The following is a 10390-nucleotide window of genomic DNA, read 5'->3' on the forward strand; positions in this document are numbered from 1 at the left end:
ATCCTTCTTCAGTCACAATAGCACCCCCAAAACAGAGCGACTCTGTGACCCTTTCTGGTTGGTTTTAAGTTTCTGGCCCATGTTATCTGCTAGAGAACAACCAGCCACTCCATTAGCAGTGCGAGCTCATTTCTGTCTTGATGAACTGTGATCGTGGCTTCACAAATCCATGTCATACACGAAGTACCGGAGGACGTTGGTTCGATTATTTCTCCATCGTTCTAGTGGCTTCTCCATCTCCTGGAGCCTCCAGGCCCTCCACTGGGTCCTTTGCATTCAGCAAGCACCAAAGGAAAAGAGAGACGACAGTAGAGAGTATCTCACAGGAGATTTTAGGGATAAGACCCAGAAGGGCCGGCTGTTGTCTCATTCATGTTGCATTGGCCAGAATGACTCCCACGGCCTCACTGAAGTTCAAGGGCGTAGGGCTGTGCAGTCCCACCAAGGAAAGGTTTGGCACGGAGCTTGGTGGGTGCCAGCAGTCTGCGCCCACTGGGAGTCCACACAGAGCATCCCCACTCCTGGCTTTCCCGCTCTCATTTCTGTTAGTCAGATTTCTTCTCACGATCCCAGGGTTTGGTTTGGTTTGGGTTTTTTTTGTTGTAGATATGTATTTTAAGCTATCTTAATGGAATAAGGTAGGGTGTTATTTTCAGGGACCAGAGCATTATTCTTGACTTTGGATTGAATAGTTTCTATTGTTTGACAAAACCATAAGCCCTTTAAAAATGAAGTTATTGATGTATAACAAGGACAGTTGTGTTGTTTTGATAAAATGCCAGGCATCTCTAAGGACACAGATCACATTACAGATTCCAACCTGAGTCTCCCCGTGGCAGCATCATAGGGGAGGAAGGAGAAAGCATCCCCTCACCTGTGGGCAGATGATAAACCTGCATGCAGGAGTTCTCTTGGGCCCAGGGCGCTGTCCACTAAACCTCATGCTTCTCACATATTTCTTCCATGGTGGGTGATTTGTTTAGGTCGCCATTCCCGCTGACATCATAAATGCTGTCCAGCATTTCCTCCAGTGACCTTGAAGTTTTCATAGCCACAGTGGCTGGGACATCTATCTTAAAAAAAAGACTGTTCCTGTCTTTGCAGTGATCAAAAATAGTCTCTTCCAGCCCATAAAGCATGGGCTGCAAATCCATAACCTGGGCCTCTGCTTGGCCATCTATCTACCAGCTGTGGAGCGTGGAAGGTGTTGGGGAACATTCACCATCGGGCTTCTCAAATCCCTCCAGGCAGGGTGGAGGAGTAACAGCACTGAGAAGGGGAGGGTGGGTCAGCCTGAGGAAGCACGATCCTTAAGATTTACCATATAGAATTCAGTATCTACCTTCTTTCCCCAAATCAAGCTGTTTCCTTCAAAATGTCTGCAAAGAAAATCCACCCGCAAGGTTGATTAATGCCTCATCTAGTCTCCAGAAATCCCTCTGGGCCTCCTCTTCCCACATTCCTAATGCTTCCTGCTCTCGCCTCTCTTCTCGGGGGTCTGTTTCGCTAATAGCCCAATTCATCATAGGCCCCCACCCCAGACCCAGTGTCTGGTCGGATGAGTTCAGTCCACGTCTTCCGATTCTTCTGGAATTCTAGTCTTCAGAGGCCAGAAGCTCATCCAAATCATATTATCATTTCCTGGGCTTTTGTAAAATCACAAACAACAAATGAATTTTAAGAGACTACGTCATCTCCAGAACACAGTTGGAAGCCAGGACAGAATCCATTTGGAATGTCAAAAGCAGAGAAGGAGATCCAAAGACCAGATTCTTTTCGGTCTAAAGAAGGGAAAGAGAAGGCAGAGTAGGCCGAAGAAGTGAGGAGCCTTTGCATCCAAGAGAAGGAAGGTAAAACACAGCACTCAGTCTGGAGAGCACCTCAGCTGCCTTCACCATGTTCCATTCGCTGATCCAGTCCTCCCCACACACCCACAGCCAGCCCTTATGTCTCTTGTGCTCTCGTCCTCTCCACCTGCGCTGCTGGGCCAAAGACTCAGAGGCCGTGGCTCCAGAGCTCACTGTGGGGTTCCCACCTCCATGAGCCCTCCAGGCTGTGACTCACTCTGCACCTGACACCCTTCCTAGCCCCACCACGGGTGGCTTTGCAGAAGCAGTAGAAGCTATTCTTTTAAAGGCAAGTCTAGTTCATCAATATGAGAAGTCAAAGTGATTCTCTTTCCCATTCTGGACCTTGAGAAGACTGTGGGCAAGTGGCGAAGTCCCACTGTAGCTGTGACTGCTTTCACCGTTTCCCTTATGGTGCCTCCATTAACAAATGGTGAGCTTTGGGGGAAAATCAATGATGTGTGTATTTTGAGGATCTTTGGCCAAAACTCTACGTAAGTATTAAGTACCATACATTTTAAAGTGTCAATAGTGTGTTCCCAGGTACCTGCTAGACCAGAGTAATTATAGTTTTTTGCTCTGTTTCTAAAGAATCTTTACTTATAGAGAGACCTCTCGTGTTGGGAGGCTGGACGGCCGTGACCGTCATAGCTTAGCAGGGAGGCAGGGATGGGAGCCCTGGCCCTCCCCATTTGCTTACCCACTGGTCCACTCCATGCCGTGGGTAGGAAGTGTGCCTGGGATGCACAAGGCTGAAGCTGTCTTGAGTTTCCAGCCTGGGATATCTACTGGGTCCTCAGCTGGAGGAACTGTGCCCTGTGCTTCAGCATAAAGCATTCTCCCTTCACAGCTTCCAGAGTCACCATCCAGATCTGTTCAGGCTTTTTTTCAATGTTATAAATCTGGGCAGGGGCACGCTAGATCCCAAGGGATGATGCTGCCTGGTCATTGTTCTTATTTTTCCCATGGGTTATATTTTCTGATTTCTAAGTCTTCCCCAGTTATACCCAGGTAAGGGTAATCTGTTTTACAGAAATATTCTTTGGTATATTTTGTATTTATGCTTTAATGAGCATTAGGAAACTTCGGTACAAAATGGAATGACTAATGATAATTACAAGAACAACAGTAACACCACTACAAGAAAATAAACTGCCCACCATAAGCTAGATCAGCGCTCTTCCAAGCACTTCCTCTACATTCTTGTATTTATTTCTCACAGCAGCCTTCTCACACAGAAGTAAATCTTTCTACTTGCATTTTATAAGTAAGCCTAAGATGGATTCGAGCTCAAACAGTGCCACCAAGGAAGTAGCCGAGTAGATCTAGGGGATTAGATGTTGCTTTAGGTCAGTTTGGTGGCCCACGTGTCCCTTGATACCCAACCTTACACAGCTGGAAGACACAGTATGGCCCCACGGTAATATGCACCCCTCCCAGCAACTCCGCTCACCACAAGGCCAAGGACCACCACCCCCCCCATCACCACCAAAGTCGATGGTGGAGGTGGATTGTTAAAATGACTCATGACCCAAAATCCCACTCTATGATGTGGCTCATAGATATACGGCAGGTCATTCTATTCCTGGGCAATAATTAGACCTTTTCATTTTATCAAGTATTTGTGGATCAATGTATTTGGATGAGCTAGTCATTTAACAGACCTGACAGTGTTCAGATTATATAATAATGGTCATTTTAAAAAAAAAACTGTTTCAAGTATTCCTTGAAGAAGGTCAAAATGGTTGGGAGACATTTGACTAGATCCTCCCAGCACTCCAGCCCTGAGAATGGCTCGGAGACAGGTGGCCTTGGCAAAGTCTCACCTTTCTCACTGTCTGGATACAACGAAACAAGCCATGGTGAATCTCATGTACTTCCCTCTCTTTGTGGAATGGGTGTAATTCCTTGAGTGTAATATTATTTCAAATGCTGTGTGGGAGTCCATTCTATCTCTTAAGTTCAGTAATTCCATAATTCATTTTCACGATATCCGTGTGTTCTAAGAGAAATCTCTCTGTTACCCCAGGTCCCAGTAACCTGAAGAACCACCAGGGATCCACCCACGGGATTTCAGTCAACCTCTGCCTGTTTACAATTGTTGGGGATGGAGAATAAGGGTCAAACTGCACCCAAAGGGAACTGAGCCCGCTGGTGATGAATGGAAATTGGAATCTGCATTCCAATTCCACATATAAAAATAATGCACAAAAACTTTATAATTAAAAAAAAGTCAGGGGCGCCTGGGTGGCTCAGATGGTTAAGCGTCTGCCTTCGGCTCAGGTCATGATCCCAGGGTCCTGGGATCGAGTCCCGCATCGGGCTCCCTACTAGGCGGGGAGCCTGCTTCTCTCCCTCTGCCTCTGCCTCTCTCTCTCTGTCTCTGACTTTCATGAATAAATTAAAAAAAAAAAGTCAAACTCGTACTCATACAAACACTTTGGAAAATATAATATTCTGATGAGCAGAGATCTTATATGTACCTTATCTGAATTTCCAATTTTGAAAGATTTTGAACATCTTTGAAGATGAAACTATACTGAACATGTTCCTTTTTTTCTTGTTTTGTGGGTCTAGGACCTCAGGGCCATTGACATGTATGTCTTATGGTTGAAAATCACTCAGAGGAAAAAAAGCATTTAGTTACATGGCTTCCTGCTCATTTGAATTGCAATTAAGATGGAGTGTTCCTCCCTGTACATTCCTTTCTTGATGACATGCAACTTTGTACCAAGACTAGATAATATTGCTTTCTCTGTGGTGACCTTTGTTCTCTGTGTCTTTTCCACCATCTTGGATACCACAGTTTTGTGGAGACAGATCATTCAACGCAATGGAGGCATCATTACCAATGCCTTGAATATAAGTTCCCTGGCAAAGGTCACCGATGGCTTCACCCAGGGACACATAGTCGAGGTGGTTCAAGGTGTGCTCACAGACCGCAGAATACGGCAGCAAACTTACAAACCGCTCACAGCTGCGGAGTTTGTTACAATGTTAACCAGCATGAGTCCGGTGTACCAGGAGGAAGAAGACAGCTTTAAGGTAAACGGAACGCCTATGTGGCTGGGTCTTAGGCGCAAACACTTGTCACATGACCTCCTCCCTCTGGTTCCTGAGTTTCGTGAATTTGTTATATACAATGAAATTGGGAAACTTGAAATTTTTAGATCACAAATTCGTTCCAGCCTTGCCAGTAAAGCATGTGCCTTCCAAAATTTAGGAAAAATTGTGATCTGTGACCTTATAAATTAACAGCCAAATTACAGAATTAAATAGAAGCTTTGAAACCACTGGATCCAAGCACACACACACACACACATGCATACACATACACACAATATGTACGTGTACACGTGCCTTCCCCTTGGTTCTCACTGGTTTTTACTTCATAGTTCATGTAACGGAACAAGCCCTGCGTGCATAAGGAAAACCAAATAGTGCATTTCAAGCCCATGATAGTTTTGTCCCAGATTCGCTGTGGCGTGCTTCATTTCTCAGTGCATTTGCAATAGGAAATCACGAGAACTCACCAAAGTGTAATTTTCTAATTTTGCATTATATTCTGTGATGTTCATGGAATTTTTTAGATCTAGAGGAAACTGAGAACCAGCTCTTCCAAATCCCTCTCTTATAGGAGGAAAAGAAGTTGCAGAAAGCGATGTGTCTTATCCAAGCAAATCAACATGAAAGCCTAGATGCCCAGGCCAGCAGGCATGTCTCACACTCCTTTTAATCAAAATGAATACGGTTGTGTTCACTTTCTAGACCTGGAGGCAGTTTCCTTGGCCAACTGGGAAAAGAAGGGAGAAAAATTATATCCATGCAATTATACCCACCACAACATTGGCCATGCAATCATCAGAAAAAGAATCAGAATTCTCGTCTAAGCCTTGTGTGTCTGGAAGCCTGCTTACGATTAGGAAAATTTCCCTCTGCAATGTATCACTTTTCCACCAACTCTAAAAACCGTATTTCCCTCCTGATTTGCTACTAATGTTTCAGTACAAGGTGGAAAAGAGTCACAATACTGATTCCCCCCCAAAATCAGCATAGGGATTGGCAAACTTTTCCATAAATGGCCAGAGAGCAAATATTTTAACCTTTGAGAGTTCCGCAGTCTCTGTCACAACCATTCAATCTTGTGTCATAGTACAAAAACATTCATACACAGTATGTAAATGAATGGGCATGGCTGTGTTCTAATAAAACTTTAGTGCAAAAACAGTCAGCAAGCCAGATTTGAACCATCAGCTATAGTTTTGATGACAGGGGTCTAGCAAAACTGCAAAGAAATATTTCCAACTCCAAGCTGGAGTTTTTGTCAAGGATTTGAATTAATGTTCTTGTTAATTGTTTAAACCTTGTTAGAATTAATTGCAAATATTTATCCTCTTCATGTGATAGATCCTATCCTCTTCTGAAATTCCCAGGTTTTTTTTTCCTTTGTAAAATAATCATTTTCCTTCTTATTCTGAGGAGCTAGGTTTAGGGTATTAAAATCTATGCTTTCTCTTAGCTGGGTTTTTAACTTTCCGAAGTGATTTGTTTTTCTGTTATAGGTACTGGAGGTCCAGTAACTACAACTGATCACACTATTCAAGAGAAGGAAATCTTACCATTGTATAACCTGAGATAAGAACACATATGCTTCTCACTTCCATTCTTGGCATATTTGATCATTTTATTCTTTTTTTTTTTTGAGCAAACTAAATCATTTTTCCACCATCACTACTAGCCCCCTTCCCCATCAATTTCTGCTTCTTATCGTAGCTCAAGACCTTGGCACAGCACTCGGCCCCAACTAGATATTCAATAAACATTTTTAGTGGCAAATTTATTGAGCAGATGGATAGGTGGGCTGCCACTTCACACCAGTGAATAATGTGATATTGTCGCTGTAGTTGCCTGGGATCATGCCAATCATTTCTGCCCTGAGAAATTGGACCTAACCGTGCTTCTGACAGTGTATCAGACTAGGATCTTGCAGAGTCTCCAAACACATCATATCTTGCTCTGTGGACATAATGGAGAAAATATTTAAGGATAAAGATGGTAATAATCATAATAATGTTAGTTGATACTTACTACGTATGTGCCAGGCGCTGTTACAACTCATTTAGACCTCATAATTTCCCTATTTTACAAATGGAAATTGAGTCATAGACAGGTATGGTAGGCAGAATAATGGCCCTCCAACGATGTCTACATCCCAGTCCCTAGAACCTTTAAATATGTTAGGTCACATGGCAAGAGGAGTTAAGGTTGCAGATGGAGTAAGGTTGTTAATCCACTGAACCTAAAACAGATAATCCTTACTTATACTGGTGAGTCCAACATAATCATAAAAAGTAGAAAAGGGAATCAGAAGAGAGAACCAGAAAGTTAGCAGCGTGGGAAGGATCCATTGGTACTCCAAGTAGCCCCGTGTTGCTAGCTTGAAGATGAAGGAGGGGCCACAAGCCAGGAGAGCAGGTAGTCTCAGGAAAGTGCAAAAGATGAAGAAATAGATTCTCCCCTGGAGTTCCAGAAAGGATTACATCCTGCAGACACCTAGATTTTAGCCCAGTGAGATCCATTTTGGACTTTCGACCTTCAGGACCGAAAGATAATAAATGTTCTGTTTTACATCACCAAGTTTGTGGTAATTTGTTGCAACAGGAAAAAAAAAAAAAGGAGGCAAAGTGACTTGCTCCTAGTTACACAGCTAAAAAGGAGCAGAGCTGAAATTCAAACCACAGTCCAAAGACAATTTTATTACCCACATTCTATACCAGGTCTCAATAAATTAGGAGTTCATCACCTTACATTTAAAACAGAGCCAAAGCAAAAAGAAAGATGAGAATAATCCCCAAGTGCCAGAAACAAAGATAAATCTCAAACAGGGACAACCATGTGCTTGACATGCAGCATAGAGAAAATTCAAGGCTAGGAAACAAAAAAGAAACCAGGGCCATGGAGGATAAAGTGGCAATACCTGCTGCTTCTGTGACCAGATCTGTGGTATGTCGACATCACCAAGGAGCATTGACTTCAAAGCATCACTACAAGATGTGTTTCTGCATCTGGCTTCCAAGGATTGTGTAGAAGCAGTACTGTGGGGGAGGGAGAAATCATGAGAGAGATGGAGACCACAACAGAGCCTCCTACTCAGAATGAACCTGAAAATAAAAATTCCAAGACATTTTAGGAAATCTAGTGCTAAGTACAACCTTACAAAGATGTTTCAATTAATATAATTCAGATGTTCAAAAAAATAAATGAAGGCATCATTTCCAATAGAGATGTACACTAAGTTTTGAAACAAAGACAGGCAGAAATGGAATAAGAAGAGATAATTATGGGAAAAGGCACAAAAAGAAAGCTTGGAAATTAAAAATACAATAATTTGAAATGGCAAAAATAAAAGAGGTGTGAACTCTAGACTAGACATGGTCAAAGAGCAAATTTATGGACTGGAGGATACTCCCTCCGGAAGCAGCACAGAAAACCAAAAAGGTAAAATCTATAAACTGCAATTAAGAATCTTTGAAGACATTGACACATAACTTATAGAGGCTCTAAAAGAAAAGAATAGAAGAAATATTAGAGGAACAATTATTTGAAGAAAGATTTGCTGAAAATATTCTTGAATTAAAGACATGAGTTCTTAGATTAAAAATGACCTCCAAGTGATCAGCAGAACAAATTAAAAAAATCCACACACACATACATTATTGTGAGCCTAGGACTAAGATAACAAACTAGTCTTCAAAGATGCCAGATTGCCTACAAAGAAACAACAATGGGGAGGTCCAACAGCTCTTTGATAGCAATCTATTCCAGAAGACAGTGTGATCATTTCTGCAAAGTGCTGAGGAACCGTAACTGTGTACCTACATTTATCCCCAACTAAATTACTACCCAAGAGACAGGAAACAATAAAGACATTTAAGACTTAAAAAGACTGAGCTAGCCTCTCACTCAGAGCAATTTAGAAATATCCAGTAAAATTAAAGATGCTCATGCCCTACCCGCCCCCCAGGAATTCTATTTCTATGTCTATGCCTTAGAGAAGTTTTCTCATAAGTATACAAGGAGATATGTACAAATTCCTAATGACAAGTTGGAAATGGCCCATATGTCCATTAATAGGAGAATTGATAAACAACTTGTAGTGTAGTCATTCAGTGAAATATTATTACTACTATAAAGTTTATAAATGAAAATGTTTCTCAGCTTTCAAATGAAAAGTGAAAGTTGAGAAAAATGCATTCACGGGGCCAGTTGGAACCCTGAGGTGCTTGGTTGGTATGTTGGCTCTGGTATTTCTGCCATGTCTTCAATAGTTCCCCTCCGAGTGTTTGTGTGGCCACCCATGGCTCCCACGTGGCCACCGGTCCAGCTTCTGGTGGCCATGTGTGAACCACAGAGGATCGTTCACATTACCAAGCCCACGCCCTCAGGATAGAGTAAGATCCCCAAAAAGATAGGTGACTAGTTGATGGGAAGAGCTGCTGGTTAGATCTGGTCTGTGATTCTCTGAAACTGTTAACTCCTTGAGGTAGAAATTTCAAGTTGTGTCAAAATACAGGTTGGAAAATCCCCTGAAAAAGAATTTGTATTAAATATATATTAAATGTCCAAAGTTTAATGGCTGCTTGTCCCTTCCTTCCTTAGCAAGCTTTTCTTTATTTTTAAGAATATTCCAGTGATTCGTGCCATTTTGATATTTTCCTAAACATCTGCTTTATTTCAGGACTGGTATGCCAAAACCCCCATGGGTAAAAAGCGAGCCTTGGCGCTAACGGGAGGGGACACTGAAAAAGAAAAGGATCAAGGGAAAAAGAAGGAAAAGAAGGGGAAAAAGGAGAAGAAAAAGTAATGCCCTTCTGAGGAACCATCCTTGAGTGTCTCAGGGATGGAGCTGGTCCTGACCTGCCGGGAAGAAGGCTCACCATTGCCTATCTGAAGAAGACCCCGGCCGATGCCTTGAACTCATCTGCCCCTGCATTCACTCAGATCTTTAGTAGGCTGCACACCAAGTTCGATGTCCATCACAATTGTTTCTAGAGCTCATAATTGTTTCTCAGTCTGTGTAAAGTTTGTATGTAATGGAAATCCACTCCACACACAATCTTTCCATCTCATCAGTACTAGTCACCAAATTTACAATGTGATAGAAAATACTCTAATTTGACAATTAGTAAGTAATTTGAGTGTGTAACCAACACTCTGGCTTTTTATTAATCCATATATACTGTATATTATCTTGAACATATTTTAATACAATAATTCTTTGCTCTATTAATCTATTTTATATAATGGAATAAAAACTGTTGTCTTTGAACGACTCAGTAATTTGGTTGCTGGAGCCAAAAAAGATGTTTAAAATTAGCAAGCTTGGGGGCACAAGGGTGGCTCCATCAGTTGAGCATCTGACTCTTGATCTCAGCTCAGGTTTTGATCTCAGGGTTGTGAGTTCAAGCCTCATGTTGGGCTCCATGCTGGGTGTGAGCCTACTTAAAAAAAAAAAATTAACGAGCTTAATCTTCTGATTTTGA

General features: G+C 42.1%; 1 protein-coding gene across 1 annotated transcript in view; it reads left to right on the top strand.

Annotated features, from left to right (window-relative positions):
• Positions 1–10125, top strand: part of LOC145720425 (dynein regulatory complex subunit 11-like) — a 73005-nt gene extending 62880 nt beyond the window's left edge. Inside the window, exons 11-12 of the mRNA XM_081813341.1 lie at positions 4654–4892; positions 9586–10125. Of these exons, the coding sequence (XP_081669467.1) occupies positions 4654–4892; positions 9586–9711 (365 nt within the window). The 3' untranslated portion in view covers positions 9712–10125. The remainder of the gene's footprint in view (positions 1–4653; positions 4893–9585) is intronic.
• The last annotated feature ends 265 nt before the right edge of the window (positions 10126–10390 follow it).

The sequence above is a fragment of the Leptonychotes weddellii genome, chromosome 3 (genome assembly GCF_054177405.1).
Source record: "Leptonychotes weddellii isolate Sample4059 chromosome 3, ASM5417740v2, whole genome shotgun sequence".
Classification (NCBI taxonomy): domain Eukaryota; kingdom Metazoa; phylum Chordata; class Mammalia; order Carnivora; family Phocidae; genus Leptonychotes; species Leptonychotes weddellii.